The 26,893-nt window shown below is 35.4% G+C and overlaps 2 protein-coding genes across 2 annotated transcripts in view; one reads left to right on the top strand and one right to left on the bottom strand.

Annotated features, from left to right (window-relative positions):
- The window catches only part of cbc (crowded by cid), a 43,907-nt gene extending 41,441 nt beyond the window's left edge, over window positions 1–2,466 (top strand). The window contains exon 13 of the mRNA XM_067269436.1: window positions 2,263–2,466. Coding sequence (XP_067125537.1) covers window positions 2,263–2,374 — 112 coding nt within the window. The 3' untranslated portion in view covers window positions 2,375–2,466. The remainder of the gene's footprint in view (window positions 1–2,262) is intronic.
- A 16-nt stretch (window positions 2,467–2,482) lies between these two features.
- Window positions 2,483–16,231, bottom strand: LOC136974532 (meiosis 1 arrest protein-like). Its single transcript, XM_067269434.1, has 3 exons — window positions 15,778–16,231; window positions 13,770–13,898; window positions 2,483–3,586 (listed from the first exon to the last, which is right to left on the bottom strand). Exons 1-3 carry the CDS (start codon window positions 16,141–16,143, stop codon window positions 2,684–2,686), a joined length of 1,398 nt encoding a protein of 465 aa, XP_067125535.1. The 5' UTR covers window positions 16,144–16,231; the 3' UTR covers window positions 2,483–2,683.
- Window positions 16,232–26,893: the final 10,662 nt, after the last annotated feature.

The following is a 26,893-nucleotide window of genomic DNA, read 5'->3' as shown; positions in this document are numbered from 1 at the left end:
TTTATAATAATTAATCCCTTAATCCGCAGATCTCGCAATAGCCAATATCAGTTACATATTTATACTTTTTAAATTGTTAACTAAAATGTGTAGTCTAGAAAAAGGATGATAGATTTTATTATACAGTGAGAGTATTTAACTCACATTTGGGGATATATTTATAAACACACACTCAAGTATGAGTTGGTTTATGATTTTTTTTCTTGCAATACTGTAGCATACAGTATTAATTTACAGGGTAATCTGTTTATCAATTCTTATTTTTCAGTTGCACTTTTATGGAACAAATTTTAATGTTTACTTTTTACTGTTTGCTCCATCATCACAATTTGCATAATACAAAAACCCCACGAATAATGGCAATACATACTTCCTATAAAATTTTTTAAAAGTTTTAAGAAATATATACTCATTGCCATAAAAATTAGCTCACCAAGTTGTTGTTGTCAGAATCAAATGAAATTGTACATGTGTGAGTGTAACAGAGATATAACTAAGTGATTACAAAATGAAAGCAAAAGAATTATTTATTGCAGGAAAAATTGCAAATGAAAGGAGGTTCTAGTACCCTGTTGGGCCACTTCTAGCATGTGATATAGGTGGACATAGAGCTGTATGGTGTCTTCTGGCATCTCAATCCACAGTTGTCCCATCTCAATCCTCTAGTTTGGCCAAACTTCTGGGCCATCCAACCAGGCTTTCCAAGTGATTACTGACATGTTCGATTGGTGACACTTTGGAACCAGGCAATGTGGCAGAGGCAGTCATGTGACACCCTTGCTGTGTGTGCTGGAGCATTGTCGTGTTGGAAAATGACTATGCCATGAGAGGTAACACATATGGCAGCAGGATGTCACTAACATACCACTTGGCTGTCATGGTCTTTTGGATCACTACTAGAAGTGATTGGCTGTCATATGTGATTGCAACCCAGACCACCACACCAGCTGTGGGGTGGTGTGCTGCTCAAAGCACAGGCAGGATTGAGGTGCTTACCAAGGACCCTCCAGACACAAATAGTTCCATTCCATCGCGGTCTAATCCTGTTGGGAGTGACACCATTCCAAACGGATCAGTGGCTAAGTGTACCAAATATTCCTCATCCAGGCACCTCAAGTGGACAGACACAGTGGCCTGTAATGATGGTGCCATCTGTGTCTGAATGACAGACAATATTATGTTCAGCTGTGTGTACACTTATTGGAGGACCAGGCAATCCTCTTGGATAGTGGTATGCCAAGGGTGTTCTGAGCCTGTAACACTGTGTGCGTGAGCTCTCTTTTGTTCACTGATCCCAGCACCTCCTTACAATGTTATCACAATGACCTTGGTGGTGGGCTATTTGGCAAGATGATTATCTGGCTTCTCTCAACCTGATGATCCTTCCCTTCTCAAACATAGTTGTTCATATGATCTTCAATTGTGACTTAAAGGCATCTCTAGTGATACAGCATCCCTCTGCAACAGGTAAACTACAGACAGGATGCCTTTGAGTGCTTTTTATAGGCAGTTTAATGCCCTCTGCTGACATTACACAATGAGCCATCTTGCTATAACTCTAATCATTTCCATATCTGCTTGAGACTTATCTGCATACCAAGTTTCACAGCAATACAACTCCTTGGTACACCAATTTTTATGGCAATGAGTGTATTTGTATTGGCGAAACTGCTTTGTGGATAGTTTTGGTTTAGTTTGATGGGATACGGAAACACAACACGTGGGCAATTTTCCAGGGGGGGGAGTGCCTTCTGGGAGGACTTTCTATAGAAAACTGACCTGTATTTAGATGTTATACATAATACATACAACAAAAACCAAACAAACTCCATGTAAGGTGTGAACCTGCAACTGACTACTAGTGTTCAATGGTTTTTACCCAATTGGCCATTGGTATGCTCTGGATAGTTTTGTATCTTGTATTATGTATTTTACTTGTATTTTATTCACTGTTTTGCTCATTTGTATTGTTTTGTATTTTGTTTGTTTTTGCTATCTGAAAAAGCCCAGTTTGGTGATGATATCATTTATTAAATTAAATATAATATAAATATTTAACTTTTAATTTGTTTTCATTCTTTTTAACTGAATTATGTGAAATTACTAAAATGAAATAATCTTCATTTTCAACATGTTCTTATTCTTTTATACAAAGTTTAAATATGAATGTTTATCTTAAAGTGTTATCCAAACGTACATAGTTATATTAGTTTGTATATTAATCAAAATTACATATTGAAATTTTAAATTTTATTTTTTCAGAACTGCTGTTGACATGGAAAGACAATTGCTTACTGTTCTGTCTCCTCGTCCTCGACCATTGCCAAAAACTGTTTTACTTTTAAGTGATATACAATTTATGGATTCTCACTGATTTGTATTTACAATGTAATGTATTTTAATTGTAATGATAAATCTCATATGTACATACTCATATAACAAATAAAACATTTGTTGACAAAAACATTTTTGAAGAAAAAGCAGTATATTAATTATATTTTTTTATTATATAAGAATTATTATACATTTAAAAAGCTTTTTATGATAAACATATTTTTCATATATGAGTCACAACTTTATTTAGTTGAATAGATATTAACAAAGCAAATATAAATTTTAAAATAAAGTATGTTAAAATAAAATTGTTTTGAACAATAAAATTATATTCAGTTTAGAGAAGAATTTACAATTTTGTAGGAAATTCCTCTGCTAACAATCTAGATACTTTGCAGAAATCTGAAGAAATGTTTGTTTTATGATTATGAGAATGTTTAATGGATTTAGATTTGTTAGATTGACTTAACAGATTATATAATCCAGAATGGTAATAAATAGGATTATATTCTTCCAACTTCTGCAAAACATCTAAATATCCCTGTACTAAAGCAGTTGTATCATCTGATGTAACAGAATGTTCTAAACTTGTATTAGGAAGCAACATTTCTCTACTGCATGCAGATCTTATTAATAAAGAATTATTTCCTGAAGGAAATAACAAAAAGTAATCTGCAGTTATAAATTCTGACATTCCTGGACAAAATTGGTTGTCCTTCTTGGCAACTAAAACACTATTTGTTTGTTTTAACAATTGACATATTGCTGTAAATATTTGTTGATTGTTTTCTAATTCTTCCCAATCAAGTTTCCAACATTGAGTTGGAATTAAAATCAATGGTTGACCGTATAAAACTGATTCACATATACCTGAACTATTAACTACTGCTATTACTTGTAATTGATATATTGGTATTTTTCCATCTGAATTTTTGTTCTGATTGGAAACAAAGTGAGTGATACCAATATCAGTAGCTAATCTACACAAATTGTTTCCAAGTACATCAGGACTAATAAGACATTCTTGAGAATCGCATTTTATCTTTAAAATATCAGAATCAGATCGATAAATATTGAGATGTAGATGTTCTACATCTGTGTTGTAATCTTTAAACCATTGTTTAAAATGCTTTTCTAATTGATAAGGATCACAATCAAAATTCAGTATTTCAATACAGTTAAATTCTTCATCTGGCCATAAAGATGGTGAAGAAATTAGTTCTTGGTGTTGAAGGTGATTCAAAACAATTACCTGTTTAAATCAAAGAGATATTTGAATTTTAAAATAATGGGTACTTTAATGAAATATTGAATTAGGCACTGTATTGAAGATGGATACAGTGCATAATTCAGTAAGCATTAATCATAGTTTGAGACAAGTTATAGTTGCCTAATAAAATTGTTCTAAAATTTACCTTTCTGGTTCTACCATTTACAATAAATCATATAAAACTTTCCATCATAAACAGACTGTTATGTGCAAATGTTTGCATAACATTTTAACTTTTCTTATGCAAACTGTTTTATTTAATAAGGGTATCCACTACTAGGTATAATATCTGATTCAAAAATCAGATATAAAATTGGGCATTGTGATAAAACAGTCGGTTATACAGGGTGACAATAATTAACCCGTACAAGTTTTTTGTATCGTAAATTTATTAAAGAAATGAAAATTAGCAAAACAAAAGCATATAACAGTGACAATACTTTACGTATTAATCAGATATTCAGCCAGTTTCAAAGTGGACTCCTTTTGCTTTGATGCAGAGCCCCAAACGCGTTTTGAAATTCTCAGCGATGGGCCGCACTCTTCTGGAGACAGTTTGTCTCACTCCCAGCGCAAGGATTGCTTCAGCGACTCCAAACTTTCATGGCGCTTAGAACAGGCCCTGGCCTCCAAAATGGACCACACACTGTAGTCCATTGGGTTCAGATTCGGCGAGTACGGTGGCCATTCCGCAGACGAGATGAAATCGGAAAAATGAGCCTTGCACACTCCTGAGTCTTCTTCGCCCTGTGTGTCGGCGCCGAGTCCTGCTGAAACGTCCATTTCGCACTGACAAAATGCTGCTGAGCCCACAGAAGTACCACAGCCTCGAAAATGTCAGGGTGGTACACATCTTGATTGATTTTGGCCCCTTGATCGACGAAAACAAGGGGTGTCTTGCCGCTCGCACAAATTCCGCCCCAAACCATGACTGACATTGGATTTTGGGATGTTCGATGACGGCTGAGCTTCCAGGAGCCCCCGCGGACCAGTTCCTGTCGTTTTGATGGTTGTACGGAGAAAAGCTTCTCGTCTGTGAAGAGAATGCACTCCCATTGTCGACCTGCGGCCCGACGCTTGAGTTAACGGGATCTTTAGAGTCTCACGCACTTGTTTTCATCGGTGAGGAGCTGAACCTTTTGGAACTTGTAGGGCTTGAGTACGAGTTCCTTTTTCGCCATGAACCGCACCGATTCGCGATTGATTGTGATCTCACGAGCAATTTTTCTCGTGGAGACCTTCGCATGTCAGTCAACTCGCTTTGTGATGATCTTGCGGTTCCTAGACGTGTTGACAGTGCGCTTTCTTCCACGTCCGGGACGGTCACCATTGTGGCCAAGCTCCTTGAATCGCCGAACTGCATCTGAGACTGTCATTTTTGGAACACCGAGCAGACGAACAATTTCACATTGATGCTTTCCTTGCCGGAATAGCTCTAAAATTGCACAACATTTGTTCAACACCATTAAAAAAATAAAGAACTAACCCTTATTACATCGAAAGTATATCTACACGGGCAGGAAATCATGGAGAATTAAACAATATTATGTAAATTGGTGACAGTAAAAAAAGTTCAGGTGCAGCATTGCTACAAACTTTGTACGGGTTAATTATTGTCACCCTGTATACTCAAACCTGTTTTTGTGCAGTATACCAGTTTGATTGAAATTCATATACCGCACAAAAACAGGTTTGAGTGTACCTCGTATTATGATTTAAGCTGGGCCATGTTCAGTAACGCAGAATGCTAAGTAAGAAGTCTACTTGGTTAGGAGACAGTACTCAAGAATTGTTCAGAGTTTCTGAATGGTGGCCCCAGTCAGACCAGGTGTGTTAAAATGGTGGAACAGAAAAGACGTCACCTTATGAAGGAAAATGCTGACCGATCTACTAAGAATGCTAGAATTTGGCTGAATCCGGGATCGCAGCATAACTAGATTTAACAAAACTGATTTACGAAACACCACTCTGGCTCAGAACTAACATTGTTTCAGTTCCGCAGTCCATGCAGTGGCGAATCCAGAATAATCCATAGGGAGGCTAAGTCAAATACTAAAAATATTTCAATAATTATAAGTAACTTTCATTAACAAGAGGATTGAATCGCGGATAGTCCGATAAACTAGTGTTTCTCAACCTTTTCTCATCGCAGACCGGTAATTATATGCGACTATGAATTATGCTTATTTATTGCGTTTATGTATACAGTCAAACCTGTTTTTATGCGGTCTTTTTATGTGCGATTTTGATTTGTGCGAATTTTTATTTTGTGCGATTTTTTATTTGTGCGGTATAGTTGGCGACTAGTCTCATGCGATTCGTCATGTCTCACGTTGACTTATTATAGCTAAATAAACTTATTATAGCATAAATGCACTTATTATAGTAATATTATTGCATGAATATGCGAAAAATGAAATAATTTACTTTTTAAGTCAACAAAACACCACCTGGACAAAAATATGTAAAACAGACGATAGACCAGACGATGCAGTCAAGTGCTGACATCTGTTGTCAATAAATTCTATTTCGTACGGTTTTGAGTTATTTGCTATGTGAGACTTTTTTATGCTTTTTTTGACCGCATAAAAATATTTTTTAAATTGTGTTGCGAAAACTATTATTTACCGCCATTCGTGAAGTTTCGTGAGATTTTTTTATGCGTTTTTTTTAATGCGGTCCCTATCCACCGCATAAAAACAGGTTTGACTGTATATCAATACTTATCTAGAGTTAATGTACGTAACAAAGTATTTACTGTAACTCTACATTACTATTTAAATGTCACCCGTAATCAAATACCCCAGTGTCAGTACGGTCATATATTTTTATGTGGACCGGACCTGTCCATGAACTGGCGGTTGGGAAACACTGGGATAAAATTTTTCCCCGCCGCAGTCGCCAAGATAGGGAAAAATTCCCACCGCCGCCATCTCGGAACCTAAGGTAACATTAACCATTTTTTTTTTATATTGCTTAGTATCATACGTGCATAGTAAATTCAATTGCAGAATATGCAGTTAAAAAACTAATAAACTAAACTTTGACTCTGAATATAAGATGTGAAATAAATTTTATGTATTGATAGGTAGACCTACTTCGTATTCCTATACCTATATTCGTACTTCGTACTTAAGCTATAATAAATTTATTAATTATAAACTTCAGAAGTACTGTACATATAATTGCATTTTTGGCCAAGCAAATATTCACGCCGGTCCTGGTCAGCAGTTCATCGAATGTGAAAAAAAAAAAAAAAAAAAAAATATATTCAAAAAAATGAAACGGAATAAATGGAATATTCAAGACGGAATTGTTTCGAAAATAATAATAGCTGCTGAAATATAGTTTTTGAATGAAGACTAATAATTATTGAAAAGCAGCGGCGTAGCTAGGGTTCTCCGGGCCCGGTGCGGAATAAGATTTGTGGACCCCGAATTACCATTACGGAAAGTAACAAATGTACGTAACAAAGTATTTACTGTAACTCTACATTTAACCCTAATTGTAACCCCTGCCGAAAAATTTTTCGGCGGGGGTGTGCTTTTTTTCGTAATGGTAATCGGGAACGTCCAAACAAAACCAAGCATTTTTTTTCTTTAAATTTCGGCTTTTGAATTTATTTATTCCGTTTTGTGCGAGGTAAAACAAATAATATTAGGATACATTTAAATTTTAAAAACTTACTTTACGAGCTTTCTGACTAGCAAAATCAGAAATAACAGAATCGAAATCGATGGAATCAGTAACTTCACGTTCAATGGATAAAATGGCAAGGTTCGTCAATCTCAGGTAGTTTTTAATTAGCTTCAGCTTGGAAAAGCTTCTCTCACAAGTAGTGGCGTAGCTAGCATGGGTGACACCCGGTGCGGATATCGTGGTGTCACTCTTTTTAACTCTTTTATAAAACACTGTTGAATTGTAATATCTTCGCACTTAAGCAACTTGAACGCTTTATTGAATATGCGATGTCGCGACGTATGAGTTTAGATTTATAGAATAAATCACAGTAAGATTTTCAGCTGGTGCGAGCTCTCGTGGCGTCTCCTCATAGCAAAGAAACTGTCATGGGAGGCGAGCCGTTGACCTTTTTTTTCTTTTTTTTTAGGTACAGGCGGGCCGCCCCCACCGTCCCCCTCTAGCTACGCCTATGCTCATAAGTTGCAACACTAACTCCGATTGTTGATTAAGAAGATTCAGAGACCGATTTCTATATTCGGTACTGAATCAATCAATTTGTATCGATGAATAAAATACAGAAGCTCCATTGGTCCATCTTGATAAATCAGGTTAAGTTCCGAAGATACAGCAACGAAGTCTTGAAGCCATTTTTGTTCAAGACCAAATTCTTTTTTGTTGATTTCTTCCGGAGCGTTTTCACGGTCCACTTCCGAAACAGGATCCAGCAAAATTGCAGGCATTAAGAAGGCGTATTTCTTTCGTTTGATGAATGATACGTTAGATATATATATATATATATATATATATATATATATATATATATATATATTTTGTTTACATAAACAGACTAAAATATTTTTGTATAGTGGTTTATATAGTGTATAACTAGATTAGAGTTGAGTTACTGGTTTTTTCCTGTGTAAAGGGGGCCCCAGCAGCTCGAGCAGCCAAATACAAATTTTGCTTTGTTCTGATTGCCGTGAAAAATTTTTCGGGTCTTTTTTTCTTGTGATTTTGGGGCCCCCATAGGCCTATTGCTTTCCAGGGGCCCGGTGCGGACCGCACCTACCGCACCTCCTAGCTACGCCACTATTGAAAAGTAAAACTTAATTTAAGTTTTAAAAATCGGTGTTGTGTGGTTCAACTTTTGCTGTCTTACTAGAAAATACAGACATGTCCAAAACTTAAGATCAGAGGACCATTTGTACATAAATAGAGAGAACTGTAGATTAATGCTGACAAATATGGCAATACATGTATTACTAGATGTCTAATACAGGGTAATACACAACTTGTAGGATTTTTCAAATCAAAGCAAATCAAAGCAATAAAAGTAAGTTTTTGGTAAAAAAAAAGATACATATAATGGTATCTCTTACTTCGAACGACTAATTTCAAACATTCCAGAGTTCGAACTCTAAATTGGAGAGAAATTCGATGCTTCTACGTTCGAACTTCTTTCTCTGCATAAACGCCAGCTGCTTTACAGTGGCGTAGCGAACATAACTGGCGCCCGGGGCATAACTGGAGCCCGACACTTTATTTGCGCCCCTCTCCCCCTCCAGAAACATATAGTTTGTCTTGGAGACCATTTGGGCGCCCCTCTGCGAGTGGCGCCCGGTGCATGATACACCCCCTTGCACCCCCCTCGCTACGCCACTGCTGCTTTAAAGGCGGGAAATCGAGTTCCGCGTCTGGAACTGGAACTGCTCAGTCTGTTGGACTAGATCAGGCCTGGCCAACCCGCGGCCCGTCACGTTAAATTGTGTGGCCCTCTAAGCAATATTATATATCTATTAAAACTTTTGTTTCCCGTTATGTGTATACCAAAACAATTAAATAAATGAAAATTTGCATGTGTCATTGTTATAATGCGCAAGTACGAGTACGAACTCTTGGTATAACAATAAAATCTTATTCATTTTGTATTTGTTTTACTTTTTTAAAAGCATGTTTGCCTAAAATGTGCCCCACCGTAATGTTACGCATGATCAAAGTGGCCCGCGAAACAATTTGGGTTGGCCAGGCCTGGACTAGATGATTCCTTGTCTGTTTTATGTTCTCTCTGTTATAAGCCTTCTTTTGACCAATCTATTCCAAACGTTTATGTTTATTTTCTAGGACTAAAGAAAACGTAGACTTGTATGAAACATGGAAACTTCTGATTTGTTCTCATTGACACTTCGTGATAAATATAATAATGGTAGGTTAAAATAACCAAACTTGTAATATGGTTTTCATTTAACATTCAACCTTCTTAATTTTTGGCCTGGAAATGCCGCGAGTTTGTAATGAAAACAAATAATTATGAACTCTACTGAAAATTTTAAAAAATCTTTATGAATTTAAAATACTCAAAAATAATTTCATTATTCCTAAAAACTCGTGGAACGTTTTCATTTAGTTTAATTAAGTTCAAATGCAGATAACGTGTTCACTGTTTCATGAAAAGCCGTGTTTATAGAAAAACAAAACGAAGAGAACACGACAGTAGTTTCGAATGGAACTGTGTCAACCCTCGGTGTGGAACGGTTCTTAGTAGTTTCGAATCCGGAACGGTTCTGACCGGAACTACCCACCTCTAATCTGTTGAGCCCAAGTCGTCTCTTGCTCTTGCTGTGAAAGCATCTCTTTCGGTCGTCTGTTTTCAGTGCTTTTATCACTTTATTTTTGGTGTGTTTGTTTATATATATAACGCCTACCTATTAACCATGGCGTCCAAGAAGAGAGTGGAAGCAACCAAGCCTAAGCCTATAATCTTCCTAACAAGAAGATTGTAGTATCGATTGAGGCTTGGTTGCTCCACGACTGACAATTGAGGTAAGAATGATCTTATCGCAAAGCACGTGTGGGAAGTATGGCAGCCGTGTTTAATAAAGTCGACGGTGTAAGACCAATAAGTGGAATTTTTACTTTATTATACAGTATTTACGCACTTTATTAATTATTTTCGTGTTTTAATTTATTATTTAGGACATTTAATTGTGTTGTTTTTTACCTTAAATTACGTATACTTGCTATTTAAGTTTATCGAAATAGTTATTGTTTAGGGTCTTTTTTAAACTCTTTCCGCCCTGTTGGCACTAAGAGGGTCTTTTTTAGCAAGTCCATTGTTGGTTCGGCAAGGCCCACATTGGGGCGGTCGGGTGGTGAGGGTGGGGCCCGACATATCCGGACGGACCGCCTCCCGAAAAATTCCTGGGGATTTATCGACCCGTCCGATTCGATTCGTTGCCACCTTGACCGCTTGGCCATCCGGCCGTCAATTTTTTAGGGTCTGGAACGCATTACTTCACTTTCTATAATTTTTAATGGGAAAATTTATTCGGACTTCGGACAATTCAGTTCGAACGGCCTCCTGGAATGAATTAAATTCGAAGTAAGAGGCACTACTATACAGCAGTGGCGTGCCGTGACATTTGATGATAGGGAAGCTGTGTTTCTGTAAGAAGCCGACTTACAGGGGCAATCAATTAATTGCGCGTCAGGGCCCGTTCGTATTCGTTCGTTCGATAAGCCAGTAAAAACCGTATACTTCTTTAAATGTATTTTTAATACATTATCTGACGTACTTAATAAATAAGAAAGTTCAATATAATTACCTCCGTTATTAGATTCAATAAATTCCCTATGGCCCTTAAATGCCAATTCTCGCTTTGAGAAAAAACATATAACATCTATTAATTTAGATATATCTATTAATCGTAATTATCTTGTTATAATTTTCAATATTTATTTTATATTGTCTACCAATGTTAAATTCTATTCCGCTTTGATTTCCAAATTGCTTCAATTTTACGAAAGAATCGTCATTCGTCATAAATTTTATCGTCAAAATGTCGAAATTTTTTTTGTCGACATATTTATATTTAATTTAGGCATTGGTCTTTCTCTTTTAATAATGTTTTCTTTTTCATTATATGGTTTCGAGCCAAAACTTTTTTTAAATAAATTTTGAATCACTAGCCACGATATAAGGGCTAAAATTAAAATTATCAGAAAAACTTACTTGGTAAAACAAAATGTGTGACAAATATACATACCTAGTACGAAAAATTCTTTAATTGTACGAATATACTTTTAAAGAAACTTATAATTAAATATAACTATGTGAAGAAACGTACATAAAAATAACAAAATATTCTTTACTTTTTAAATCTTTAAACAATCCACTTAGTGAAATAGCTCCCTACCAGTGGCAAATGAATGGAATCAGAGACGGTCCAGGTAGGTGTGTGCGTGCCAAATCCCGAGGGTGCCGATACCGGTCAATGTCAAATGCCTCTTTTGTCGTGTCACTAGTATATATCAAAGGACGCGACGGGGTTGTTGTAGATTTTAAACGTTTCTCACCGTAGCTGTAAAAATCTAAATATGTTAAACTTAACAGATAGTTAGAAAACGAACGACGGACAAATTCGTTTTAGGACCGAGTGTTCACGGAAATTTTCAAAATTTACAATTTTTCGGTCACTCTCATTGAACTGGAAAAATTTCTGTTTTTATTACATCTAATATTACGAAGAGATCAGACCCCACTGTACTCGGCAAGAGATTGGTTCGGTTAAGCGTCTGTTTAAGTAAAATTTCGGCTCCTTCATCGGGGTTTTATTTATGTTTCTAATTCCCAAATCGCTTAATTATTTAACTACTACTTAAGTAGAAATAAGTCGAAACCGGTTACTTTGTACTCGAATATCTGTAGTCTTGGGAAAGAAATGGAAAGAAATTTTTACGACAACCGATACATAAATCGTAAATTTAAGGAAAATAAATCCTAGAGCTTTTTTGTACCGTTGTACAGTACGTCTCATTCATTAAATTTGGTTGTAAATGATGCTGCCAAAGTAACAGTTAATTTTTTAACACTGCACTAGAATTGTACACGTTTTTTCTGCATCCCCTTACAGATGAGACATACTAAATCGTAATATCACCGGTTTAACATTGAAATTCCGTAAGTAATATAAGATGAGAGAGCGGAATAAACGCGGAATAAATATATCAAATATTTTAATGCATTTTTTAAAAACTCCTGTCAACTATACAGAACTATCATAAAAACATGCCAGTAAATTCCTATCGGTTGGGTTAAGTTATAAATCTAGTCCAAGGGTGGGCAACCTTTTTTATAACACGGGCCAGAATAAATTTTACGTTTTTTCCGCGGGCCGTAGTAGTTAATTGACGTCTTCTTGTGACTCGTAATTTTTTAGTCTGCAAATATGAAATAAATAAATAAAAAGTTAATTACTACATTTATTTCTCTTATCGTTTTCGAAAATTACAAAGAATTGGAAAAATAACTATTAATTAATTATTTTTTCCAATTTAATAATCTATTAAAGATCTCGCGGGCCGGATAGAAACTTTTCGCGAGCCGTAGCTGGCCCGCGGGCCGGAGGTTGCCCGCCGTTGATTTAGCCCAAGGTCCTAAAATATTCTAGGACCTTGGATCTAGCCTACTCATGATTTACATAATCGGGCGAGGGCGGCCGAATATCTAGCAGGCGGGCGGCTAACAGCCCACAACCGGTCCGGGATATAAAATTAGATGCTTTATGCGTGTGTTGCTTCTACCAGCTAAACCGGGTGAGGTTGGTGCTCTGTAAACCGCGTGTGCCAATGCCTATATAATCTGGCTGATTGGAAACTGACCCGGTTTCGACACTCCTTCCGCCACCGAATCATTCGAATATACAATAGCAATCTTATCGTTTTTTTCACATGTAGTATAGAAATTTGTAAAAGATATATAATGCAGTTATAATAAAATATTAATTTTAATTAATGCAAAGTACGTTAAAATATGAAAATTTATATTTTATAAAATACAAGGGAAGGTCATTGGAAGGTGGAATCGGCGCTTCCATCGCTTCCAATGACGGCACGCCACTGCTATACAGTAGTTGGACATAGATGGAGAATGGATGGAAAGTGCTTACCAATACCAAGTATGAGAGACCTGCCAGTATGGAATATGTTCATCTCGAACTGAGATGCAGGACTTATAACGTCATGGAAGGGTTGTCACCAAGACTTTTTCTAGCTATTATCATTAGCAATAGTGTTCGTCCTCAAGTTTTGAACGTGTGTCTATTTTAAAATAATAATCCTCATTCTACAAAAAATGAAAACAATCACATAATTCCAGTACAAATATTCATTACGAATGCTTTCAATCATATTTAATGCTAATCCGCAGAGAAAGAAGAGAGAATGTAGTTAGTTACTTCAATGCGATTCTTATTATTCTGACAGATAAGTTATTAAATGCTTTCATTTTTTCACATTTGCTAACAAACAAAGTAAACTTAATCTGATTCTATTCAGCCTGTTTGTTTTCATTGGTATTATACTCTTTAAAGACGTGTTTCACTTTTATGATTATATAAATTGTGGAACCAAAATATTATTAAGTTTCTAAAAATAATTCTATAAACTATAACGTAATATTTACTGTTTACAGTTTTTGTAAACTTACCTGAATTTTTTTTACTCTGTTTATCTGCAAACGTTTATAAGTATTTTCTACTTGTTTTACAAATGTTTGTTCCTTCTGTGTAGTAATAAAGGTTAGTTGCAAACTCTGCCAACATTCTTTATTGGTGTCCTGAAAATTTCAAAATTTATAATATTGTTTAAAATTATAATAGCCCCTATTATATCGCGCATATCGGGAAACAAAACAAATGAGCAATATATAACTGATGTATTTAGCCACCTGTTTAGTATTTTTGACCTATATTCGGGCTTGCTTTTTATTTAACTTGCTTGTATCATGTCATGAAATCTTGCAAATGAAATTTTATTCACTTCTAATTAAGACAGAAGACTGCCTTAATTTAATGACAGTGCAGTTTAGTGATGTTTTAGAAAGATGGCCCCCCGAAATCCGATAAACATAACCAAATGTATAATCATGTATATCTTTAAATGTATTGTATGATAGAGGAAAAGCACCAAAGTAGATCCCCGGCTTATTTCGAGAAAGTAGTGTTGCAGACTAGCAACAAAGAGAGACAAGATTTACATCAACTTGTGGAATTGTTTGGTTTTCTCGTCTGTAAAAGTGTGAGAGTTTTTATTCTTGCTATCCGCAAAATTGCTCATCACTTAACTTCTAAACAGGTAAGAGTTCCTTTCTCATTACTATCATGCAGTAGTAGAAACAAATTAAAGGATTATATGTTTTATTAACCGTTTCTGATACACAATAATTAACGATGCCACGCTGTTCATTCCTAAGCGAACCCCCAGGCGTTCCAAAGTAGGATCTCACACTTTTTGAACATTATTTTGAGTTCGATTAATTAAGCCATTTTATTACAAATTAAAATGGCAGACGGTATATTTCTCAGATTTAAATATTCCGTCATTAAATCATTTTATGTTTTACATTGAAAACAATGACAGATGATAAGAAGAAAAAAAATCCATGATTAATGTCATAGAATCTATGAGGGGGAAGATGGAATGGAAATAGCGCTATAACTCTCAAAAACTATTTTAATGAGGTTATGACACTGAAAATGTAATAATCTCATGTCTGCATGTTTTGTGATAGAAAGTGATCATCAGATTGCTGCGATGAACTGTAGACGAACTGTGTACAATGCACAGATTGGGTCTAAGTAGAATGTTCAGAAGCAGAGAAAAACTCCGCGTGGCCAGCCCGTTCTGGCAAGGCGCGAACCCACCGCTTGGCCACTGGTGGGCCATTTGTGAGTTATATTTCACACAATAGTAGTTTCAAGGTCAAAAATTGGAATAATGTAACATTTTTTGACAATAAAAATGAAATGGCAACCGATATTTTAACAATTATCAGCTGAAATGCTTTTATATTTGGAAAACAAAATAAAATCGCGATACCACTATGATCAAAAAGTATCGGGAATGATTTAGTGGGTGATGTCCCGTTTTTTCATCGTTTGGTACGACTTTCATCGACATCGAGCAGCAATCCGTGTTATCGTCTACTTTCGTTTATTTGCAAATAAACGAAAGCAGACCGTAGAGAATTCAATATCACTACAGGTTTCATTTTAAAATCATCTTCAAGCGAGAATTCGAAACACATTTTTTTTATCTTATCAAATAGGAATTTCGTTATCCGTTACGGTATTGGAAATTTAGAACACACTTTTTTGATTTTCACTTTCAAATTTAAATGATTCAAAATAACTCGATAATTCAAATTCAAATAAAGAGATTGGATGTAGACCGACAAGACCGCACTCGGGGGGAGTAGGTGCAATATCACTAAGCAGACAACTCGCAAAAACGATTTTAAAGCATGTTTCGAGGATTGGAAAAAAACGTTGACATTGCAGTGGGAGGAGATTACTTCGAAGGAGACGGAATAAATTTTGATGAATAAATTCAAATCTTGAATTTCATTGAACCATTTCGGATACTTTTTGATCGCAGGGTTATATCCGAACGAGCGATATAACGAGGAGCTGCTATAATTTATAAAATTCACATACCTTTAAGTATTGTTCATACTGGTTACTAATTTGACGAAAAAGATTAGTAAAAGTATGGCTGTTGCATTCATCAGTTGATATATCTTGACAGGCAGTTACAACATTATCGATCAAATTAACAAGCTTTTTATTACTTTGAACTGGCTGCATTGGAATTACTGATTTAACTACATCAGCGCCGATTAAGAAGAAAGCGAAACAAGGAATTCTCGGTGAACCTTTCAAACTTGAACATAAACTCAAGACGTTCTTTAGACATTCACATAAATGACTAATAATGTTTAAAGTTACGGAACCGGCATCTAAAACTACACATTGAGCACGCTGGCGATTAAAAACGTTTCTCCATTCTAATTGTTTGTCCATGTTTTATACCGTTTTGGTAATCGATATTATACTAATTACAGTATTCGAAATTTTGATATAAAGCAGACGATAATAAACTTTGCGTAACGCCATCTGACGGAAGATTATCTATTTGAATTATTTATTATTTGAAATTATTATAAAATACTAATGCCTTAAATTTTAATGCATATTATTTTAATATTATTATTTTTATTTGTCATTATTTCATTTAAATAACAGGTTATAATGATCTTTTTTAAAATTTTTCCGCTTTAGGCATCGAGAAGGCTCTTTTCTCCCATACCTATTATGAGTTCAGTCAACTAACAATGGGACGGCTGATTGGTCAGCGAGGCACCAATTTGATCCCAGATCCCTAGAGAGGTAGACTGACTCAACCATCCAATATAATTACCTATTAAATACAATAACATTTTTTATTAAATGTATGAAAATTATTTTCTTGATACAATTAAATAAAACCGAGAAAGACTAATATAGACGAAGAAATGGGGGTACTGAATTTGGTAGCGATGGAGGGGGCGGTACCCCTCCATCGCTACCAAAAGAAGAGATCAACAGAAGCCATCGTTAGCATGTTGTGAGCCGCATAGTTCGAATATATTCGAACTACGCGGCTCACAACTTGCTAACGATGGCGGGGGCGAGTGATGTGGATCTGACAGTCAAGGCTGCAGAGGTTTCTGGTGTCCGTCTGGTCTGGTGCTTGTCTGTTCTCTCTCTCTCTCTCTCTCTCTCTCTCTCTTCTCTCTCTACTGCTCGTACTGCTCTGGTACTGCCTGGGCTGGACTGAACTCGATTAGACTGGACTACACACTCTGTCTGCTTAGGTTGGAGCTCTCCTTTTTAATTTTCAAAGACCATGGTATTAAAGTTCAGACCACAGCACCAGATTGCCCTCAACAGAATGGCAAGGCAGAACGGAAAAATCGCACACTTTCAGCATGAGAGAGTTTGTCATCGGTGATGATCAATTGGCGGTGTCGTCATCGTGGCTGAGAGGGTTTTTTTGTTTGTTTATTTGGTAATGACATCAAACTTTTGTAGAGTCATTCTCGAGTTGGTGTGACTCATCTTTGCTTTGTGACAGTTCTCATCGTTACTCATTGATTGCTTTGACTAGGTTCTTCGTCTTACATCGAGGTAAACACTGTAGAAGTCCGAGCCTCGCCGCGACACTCGGTGCGGTGAAAAAAGGGGAGAGGGAGAAAGTACGATGTTTCCCCTTTTTTATATTTTCAATCTTTTACAGATTAATTTAATCCTCTAATTGCTCCTTCTTCTCTTCCCTTAGCATGTTGTGAGATTTCTGATAGTTGGATAATAAACCGTTTTATTTTAATTCGTTTATTTAAATCATTTTAAGTCGATATTAAAATTTGGATAAAGGGGTCTCTACATCGGTAAAATAGGCGAATTTCCTCTTACACTTCGGTTGTTGTTCAAGACATAGTTACGGTTTTAACAAAGTTCAAGCGAATGCATAGTTAGCAAAAAAGGTTAATATAAAGTGATTAAACAAAAATTATTACAAATATCGTAAATAACAGTTCACAAATGCTTACATCGAAGTTTTCCCTTTTTTTTTTTTTTTTTTTTTGAGGGGGGAAATGGTGATCTTCACAATATATATGATGAATATCATTAAATAAATTACATTTCATAAAAATTGTTATCTCATAATTATCTTTATTTTGTATAAATTACTACATTTTCGTGTTTATCAAGTTTTGAATTTATTCTGCGATTTTATTATAATCTGATATTTGAAAGTAGACTACTAATAAATCATGAATGTATTACATCGTTTCCGGAAATATTTTAATCTTGTCTAATTATCTTTTTACTATTTTTTTTAGGAAAAATCGATGACGTTCTACTCACATTAATACCAATCTTGCGTTACTTTGTAATATGTAAGATTTTCGTCCTCGATTGAAGGCTTAGTTAGTGTTTTTTTAGTTTTAAAATATTTTATTATACAAGATAAGAAATATTCGATGCTTGCCGTATCCGGGACAGCCTGTCCCCAAAATGATTTCCGAGGTTGATCGCTTGGATTTAATCTCAAGAAAGAATTTCAAGAATTTTGGGGGCAACCGGGAAGTAATAGATGGGGACCGACATATGAGGGATGGACCACTCCCGAAAAATTTCTGGGGTTTTTGATCCGTTTGGATTCGTCAGAGCGGTAGGCTGACACCTTAACGCTTATTCATCTGGCCGTTGGTTTGTCTGGAACATGAGTTCCATTCCTCACCACCCAGCCGCCCCCAGTCTGGACCTGGCAATGGGCCTAAAAAGGTCATTTTAATGCTCACAAGATGGAAAGAGTTTTAAAAAATATACCTGACATAAAATATTATAATAAAGCAAGTATCAGATTTTATCTTTGTAAATATATTGTTTAGCAAAATAACGAATAATGAACTTAAATTTCATCATCATTGTATTTATAATTAAGTCATAATACAATAATAATATTTTAGTTTAATTGTTAAATTATTTAATTATAATTTAATTGTCGAATTTAATATATTACATATCACGGAGACATAAGTAAATATAATCTATATGCTTAATGTGCCAATTAGAGCGCTAAAATTTTATTTTTTGAAATAATGTAATTCTTCTAGCAATTTACATTTGAATAAAATATAAATTAAATAATAACAGAGAGTGCTCAGCAAACCATTAAATATATATTATACAAAACACCTTTTTTCGTTGCCGAAATATATTTAATTCAGAAACAAACGTTTTCGGCCTCATCTTAGGAAAAAAAGATTAATGAATCATAAACTAAAACGAACAAAACGCGATTATGAATCTACAAAAGAATGCAGCTCTATAAAAATGTAACACATCTAATATTGAACTTCTACGTTAATTTTGTTTATCCTTAATATTATATAAATAATTAAACTATTTAATTTATATATACACAAAACGCCTTTTTTCGTTGCCAGAGCGGTAGGCTGCCACCTTTACCGCTCGGCCATCCGGCCGTCCGGCGTCATCTATAGGTCATCCTCAGGTCGAAAGACGAAATTGGAACGATTACGTTCCATGAATGGAATACAAAATTCAAATTAAACATTTTTACAACGGAACAAAATAACGGAAAAATAAGCTTAGAGTAAGATAATAAATACATAAAAATAAACTTAAACTAAGATAACCGTAACAAACCACTAAAATAACATAACTCTTGCAATAACACTAATATAAATAAAAGTGATAAGTCTCGTTAGTTTAAGTTTCTTGCAAACTTCTTAACCATGAACTTCCACGCCGATGGTAGGCTTTCAGCATCCCTTGCATTCAAACATCCTTCTTCCAGCCTGTCCCCATAAATTTCAATCTTCTCTGCAGTCATTGCTAATGTTGGGGAAGATATAGGTCTGATTATGGCTGCCTCATCCCACTTCACTACTAAGCCTTGGGCCCGCGCCATTTGGGACAACATCGTTGCATTAGACTCCTTTCTGATAATATACATATGTTCTTTGAGCCTTACCCCCAAACTCCTGGTGGTAACGCCGATATAGTCTTTTTCAATACCCAGTTGCATATTTTCATAGGGAATTCTATAGACCCCTGCCTTCTCTTCTCTCTTAATACTATCCTTATAATATCTTAACACCTTGTACAAATTTGGGGCACTTTTTAAAACCATTCTTGACTTTTTTCTGTCAGCAATCTCTTTCATAACCCTATTCATACTCCCATTGTAAGTAAATTTCGTGATCCTAGTGGGAACATTCCTTATGGCTCTTTTTTTGATGTTCATTTCTTAACGATTCCAACATTGGGCGTTACCACCAGGAGTTTGGGGGTAAGGCTCAAAGAACATATGTATATTATCAGAAAGGAGTCTAATGCAACGATGTTGTCCCAAATGGCGCGGGCCCAAGGCTTAGTAGTGAAGTGGGATGAGGCAGCCATAATCAGACCTATATCTTCCCCAACATTAGCAATGACTGCAGAGAAGATTGAAATTTATGGGGACAGGCTGGAAGAAGGATGTTTGAATGCAAGGGATGCTGAAAGCCTACCATCGGCGTGGAAGTTCATGGTTAAGAAGTTTGCAAGAAACTTAAACTAACGAGACTTATCACTTTTATTTATATTAGTGTTATTGCAAGAGTTATGTTATTTTAGTGGTTTGTTACGGTTATCTTAGTTTAAGTTTATTTTTATGTATTTATTATCTTACTCTAAGTTTATTTTTCCGTTATTTTGTTCCGTTGTAAAAATGTTTAATTTGAATTTTGTATTCCATTCATGGAACGTAATCGTTCCAATTTCGTCTTTCGACCTGAGGATGACCTATAGATGACGCCGAAAACGTTTGTTTCTGAATTAAATATATCTCGGCAACGAAAAAAGGCGTTTTGTGTATATATAAATTAAATAGTTTAATTATTTATATAATATTAAGGATAAACAAAATTAACGTAGAAGTTCAATATTAGATGTGTTACATTTTTATAGAGCTGCATTCTTTTGTAGATTCATAATCGCGTTTTGTTCGTTTTAGTTTATGATTCATTAATCTTTTTTATTACACGGAATACGAATTCATCGACTTACATCATTAATTATACGTTCATATTATCGTTAATCAAATAAATTAGCTGGATAAATACATTATGTTATGAATCATAGCTAATAGTTGATTAGTAGTTGCAGTAATTTTAATTTATTGGCACTGTGCTGATATTAAAGATGATATAAGGCCAACAGTCAAACTTCTGAACAATGACCACTGACGAAAACATAAAAATGGCCGTTGTTTAGAAGTTTGAGGCCCTTTGAGAAGTCTTATTTTGGGACTTTATCCGAAGAAATAAATTATACGTTTTACAGTACAATTTATTTCTGGAGCCTGAATGAAACTTATAAGCTCGTAGTGATTCCTATCCTTATAAAATTAGTTATTTTTACTAATAGAAAATATAATCTTTAAAAAACATTATATGTATTTCATTTGTTCAAAAAAAGAGGCCTCAAAAAGCCTGCTAAGAAGCAAAAAAGAGCCCGCTCTACCCCTGGGCTCCATACAAATTATTGACGGTCCTGAATATATATAGTAAGCGTCGAAATCATCCCAAAGAACGGAGGAAACTATTTTAAAAAACTGGAAAATGTGGCAAAGCACATTTTAGTACAAAAAACTTTATATACTTTTAATGTTTAAGTATTTAATTATAATAAGATAATTATCAGAACAACGTAATTATTTTATTAATAATAGTAACGTACAAAGAACATATGCATTGGAAGGATTTTGATGCAGACAAAAATCTATCATATATGTGGAAAAGGTACACTTCAATAATTAATATAGCCTCCTTTGGCCTTTAAAACCTTCATCATGCGATTGGGCATAGAATTAATAATATTCCTGCAATCGTGCAATGTTATTTTGTTCCACTCATCCTGTACACGTTCCCATAATTGGTGGATGCTTTCAGGCGAAGCTGCATAGTCAGACAAGCGACGTTTAAGAAGGGGCCAGATGTTTTCAATCGGCTCGAGATCAGAAGATTGAGGCGGCCACTCAAGCAAGCTAATATTTTGATCCCGAAGCCATGGCATGGCATGTCCTCTTGGATGTATGTTTTGCATCATTATCTTGCTGATAAATGAAAGATCTCCTATCAATGTGGTAATAATCAACAGATTGTAACAAATAATTATGAAGTATCTCAGTGTAAATAACGCTATCCATTCTATTGGGTATGGAACGTAGTATTCCAGGCCCAAAATAGGTAATACAGTCCCAGACTACCACCACCAAATTTTCCATGCTGTTTGTACTTCTCGTGAAAATGGGTATAGATTCCACCGATAGAGTCCATACCCATTTTCGCCCATCTGAACCAACTCTATTAATTTTGGATTCATCTGACCATACAATTCTCTTCCAATCTTCTAAGGTCCAGTCTTTATAGCTTTTGACAAAATTAAGACGTTTTTGTTTATGTAATTTGGTAAGTTTAGGCTTTTTGGTCTGTCAAATTATTACGTTTTAGGCATCTGTGGATGTTTGAGGTACAGTACTCAGTTGTATTCCTAAGCCATGTTTCAATTTCCTCTTTACTTGTGATGATTTATCGCAATGTCCACTCATTATCAAGATTTCTATTTTGGCGCTCAATATTTTCTTCCTGCCAGCTCTTAAATTTTCGTGATATGGTAGCTCATTATTTTTTATTCTGGATACACTCGAATGCCCAACACCAACTTCTAATGCTGTTTTTTCAAGAGAAAAGCTTTTTTTCAGCAGGTCCACAAAATGGAGTTTCTTCTCGCTGGAAAGTTCTTCATGATGACGCATATCAAGCAGTTAATTATGATGACAATACATGAAAGAAGTTAATTTTCATATTTATACGCTAATATCTCGTTAATATGCACGAAATTACATTGTTTAACGCTGATGTTATAACAAATTAATTTATGCGTCAAAATCCTCCAATACAACAAGCAAAATTTATACACCATAGATATTTTAAAAATATGAAAATTATTTTCATTTTTTGCTATTATGCGAATATTGTAATAATCTTACAGCTGATTTATTTTCTTTTTACTTTTGCATATCGAATAGTTTTTGTTATTTTTCTACAGTACGTACGAACTTTCGAGGATTTTGACGCTTAATGTATGTACGACTGAAGGAATAACTATAGTAACTATGTGGACCGGAAATTTAAGATCAATAGATATTGAAAATTGCAATCGAAGCGCAAGCTGTTTCGATACGCAGAGATTTCAAAGCAAAAGCGGAAAATTCAGTCCGTTCGTTATTCAATGTTTATGGAGGAAGTCATAATGGGAAGCCCTTAGACTTGGGGTCCTCGGAACTGTAGTTGTTGCAGACTTAAACCGGTCCTGTAAAAACTGTATACATATGCCTAGTTAATGAATGTGCCCTAGACGAGTATATATATATATATATACTTTACTAATATGTCAGGGCCACACGGAACAAAGATTTTTAAATTTGGCAGGAATACTTCTATCTATGGGGAATTGATACTATTAAATTTTGCAGATTTTTTTGCTCTTTTCGCCCCTGCGGGCACTAAGAGGGCATCTTTTAGCAAGCCCATTATAAGTTCGGCCAGGCCCACAATAGGGCGGCCGGGCGGTGAGGGACGGAGGACGACATCCAGTCAGATTACCCCCCGAAAATTTCCTGTGGATTTTACCACCCGTCCGGATCGAACCCGCGTCCCCCAGAGCGGTAGGCTGCAGCCTTGACCGCTCGGTCATCTGGGAGTCAAATTTTGCAGATTATAAGTCAAGGGAAAGGAGATAAAGAAGATAATGGGTCATATTTCGAACGGGATCAGACTTAATGAAAACTTTACTCGGACGAGTTTTCAGTTTATTAGCGTTTTTTAACTTACCCCTACTCCAAAAAAATAAAACTTACTTTCCTGTTCGAGTACCGAAAAATTGAGCAAAAGTCCTTGCAAGCTTTTAAAATGAATATTTTTTCTTTAATTTTTTAAATAGGAATTTTGAGTTTTAATATTTATAAATATTAACTCTCAACAACTTATATATCTGCAATATCTTTTGTGATTATTAAATATTACCTGTTGCCAGTGCCGTAACTAGGGCAGTGCCAGCGGTGCCCAGGCACAGGGCGTAGACCCTGGGGGGTGCAGAAATGACCTGGACCAAGTTTTGGGGCGTAGTTACAGATGCTCGCACCGGGCGCATAAAAGGCTAGTTACGACGCTGCCTATTGCTGTATATTAATCCAATAACTCCAATTCTTCCATGAAACCGAACTTCAGTAATAGAATCTATGGAGATGCTATAGATTACTATCTATGGAATTTCGGGAGTTTGAGTATATAACTGAACTGAGGGGACCGAGACGAGTTCAACGGTACCCTACTTTAGACCGGAGACGAAAAATAAGAATCGATAATCAAGCCAATCTATCATATATTACAATCAAGCCTCTGAACAATAGCCATTAATGGAAAAATAAAAATGGCCGTTGTTTGACGGTTTTTCTGCATGCATTTCAAAAGAAACGTTCCTGAAAAATTGGCCGCCGTTTACAGTTGGGTTCTGCTGCATTTATAAACTTGCAGCTACTTTTAGAACTCGATTTACAAACATTTTAAAACTCGATCTATACAAATCAATACTATTCAGTAATATTTAAATAAAATTTCAATAAATTTAAAAAATAAATCTATGTAAGCAGTTTTCCTGGCTTTTATAATATAGCACGAGAAAATATTGCATTCATCTCAATTTTTACTTTTCTGGCTGTTAGAACGTAACACAGGTAACATTTCCGGCTGCTATTATATAATATTGTACGAGTGGGCTAAATCCGTACTATATTCCATACGTCAAATCAAACCAAACTGTGGTTGGCACAGCGAAATTGGGAGGTCCTGCAACATCTTGCGTATAGTCCAGATTTAGTCCCCCCCCCTCGGTTTTCATTTATTTGGTCCTTTAAAAGAAATTTTTGGCGGGGAAACGCTTTGATGATCAGGAGGAACTGGAAGACACCGTTCTGGACTACTTCAAGCAACAGTACCATGAAGGGATGTTCAAACTATTATTAATTAAGCAGGAATAAATGTCTCAACGTCTACGGCGATTATGTCGAGAAATAAACAAAAGTACCGTATGTAGTTTTCGTGGAATGTATTAAATATTTTCTTTGATTATAAATGTTAGTGTAATTTTGACCTGTGCCTTTAATATCGGACTCCCGTCGTAATCGCGTCATATTTTACTTTCCGGGTTTTTGGAATCTCGATGTTTTGTCACCTTAAACCCAAAACATTTTAAAAACGGATACTTGAATATGTCTGTTGGTGTCTATTTCGTTTAATATCTCAGGATGGAATAAAGATTAGGAAACGAAATTTGGCATTTTATTATTTGTATACAAGATGTTATTTGTATACAAGATGCATCGATACTTTTTAAAACTCTTTCCTCCGCCCTGTGGGCACTAAGACGGCCTCTTATAAACGGCCCATTTATGGGTTTGGCCAGGCCCACAAGGGGGCGACCGGGCGGTGAGGGACGGGGCCTGACATATTCGAACGGACCACCCCCGAAAAATTCCTGGAGATTATTCGACCCGCTTGGAATCGATCCCGGGTCCCCCAGAGCGGTAGGCTGCCACCTTGACCGCTCAGCCATCCAGCCGATGCAGCGATACTATTAAATTTTGGTTGTTAAAGGTCAAATGGTTTTTCTTATATTTCTTTCCGCTCTGTGAGTATTAAAAGGGCCTTTTTTTAGCAAGTCCATTATAGGTTTGGCCAGACCCATAATGGGGTGGCCAAGTGGTGAGGATGAGGCCGACAAATCTAGTCGATCTGGTCGGACCACCCACCGAAAAATTCCTGGGGATTTTTCGACCCGTCCGGATTCGATCCCGGGTCCCCCAGAGCGGTAGGCTGCCACCTTGACCGCTCGGCTATCCGGCCATCTAGGTCAAAGAGTGGGGAGATAGAGGAGGACACGTGTCATATTTCGGATGGGACCGGATTTGATGAAAATTTTAATTGTTCCTGGCATCTATAATATTTTAAAAAAACTAAATTCTACCCTCAAAATGAAGCCTTTTGCCTTTTTGTTATATTAATAGTAATATTATAAAAGTTTTTTAAAATAAAAATCTCCTAACAGCCGGAAAAGTTACGCAACTGGTTGCTAGAGTTTTTATTTATTAAAACTAACACAAGTTAAATAAGATAAAGAATTTATTGCATCATTTCGGATATTTTAAAATAAATTACAAATTTTAAAAAAATGCATTCAAATATTTTAATACATAACATATTAACTTTATTCTACATTTCTCTGAATAATGATCAATTTTAATTTCCAATTCCTTGAGAAAGTTGTCGATCATCTTTGATTAATGAGAATGATTTGGAGGATGAGCATTTCTTTACGTTTAATTTTTCCATTTATTTGAAATTTTGCCAAGTCGTTCTGTCTTCAAATTAAAAAATTATTTCTTCAAACAAAAGCTATAATTACCATTTGGATCCTATTCTATTTAAAAATTTTAAAAATCTTCAAAAGTTTTTGTTTACAAATAATTTATTTAGGAGTTCCATTTAATTTCAAATATGAAATACATATAAATAAGAGACAGTGTTGTAATTTATCGAAAATATTTTTCCGAACAACTCGAAAAGATACTGCTAGAAAATTTCCGAATCGTCGGTTTTCTAGAACAAAACATTTGCACCAATCGCACAACCGCTTTGTTTATCAAAATATTCGCGCCAATCACATAATCAGTTGTATCACGCAACAAAGTTCCGCTAGGGCATGTGCGTCAATGAACTCGATTTCTGTCTACAATCTCTACTGGAAAGTTCCTGCACTGTAATTTCTCGAAAATAATTTATTTGTTTACGCACGTTTTCTTATTTCCGATAACTTTTTAAAGGTAAATAATAGAATTTTTTTTATTTTTTAAAATATGCAAAGCTTTAAATTTTATATATTATTATTTTACGTTCTAATTTTATCGTTTACCCGATCGTATTGTGTGCATTGCGTAGTGTTGTTATGGTTAATATTATTGGACGTCGTGAATCATCTTTTTAAAAGTAACCAATGAAAATCAATATATTAAAATTCCTTGTTATTGTCGATGAGAGCGTAGTGTATCTCTAGAGAATTGTGGGTAATTCTAATTTAGAATTCAGATGACAAGTTGTCG

This window comes from Centruroides vittatus, unplaced genomic scaffold (genome assembly GCF_030686945.1).
Source record: "Centruroides vittatus isolate TY-2023 unplaced genomic scaffold, ASM3068694v2 contig_350, whole genome shotgun sequence".
Classification (NCBI taxonomy): Eukaryota; Metazoa; Arthropoda; class Arachnida; order Scorpiones; family Buthidae; genus Centruroides; species Centruroides vittatus.
Note: the sequence above shows the minus strand (reverse complement) of the source record. Positions and strands in the feature narration are given on the sequence as shown.

Excerpts from the sequence above, each read along its gene's own strand:
- LOC136974532 (XM_067269434.1), bottom strand. The coding sequence starts at position 16,143 with ATGGACAAACAATTAGAATGGAGAAACGTTTTTAATCGCCAGCGTGCT. Across the intron at positions 13,899-15,777 it reads AGTATGAACAATACTTAAAG|GACACCAATAAAGAATGTTG; the intron begins GTATGTGAATTT and ends TGAAATTTTCAG. Across the intron at positions 3,587-13,769 it reads ACAGAGTAAAAAAAATTCAG|GTAATTGTTTTGAATCACCT; the intron begins GTAAGTTTACAA and ends TGATTTAAACAG.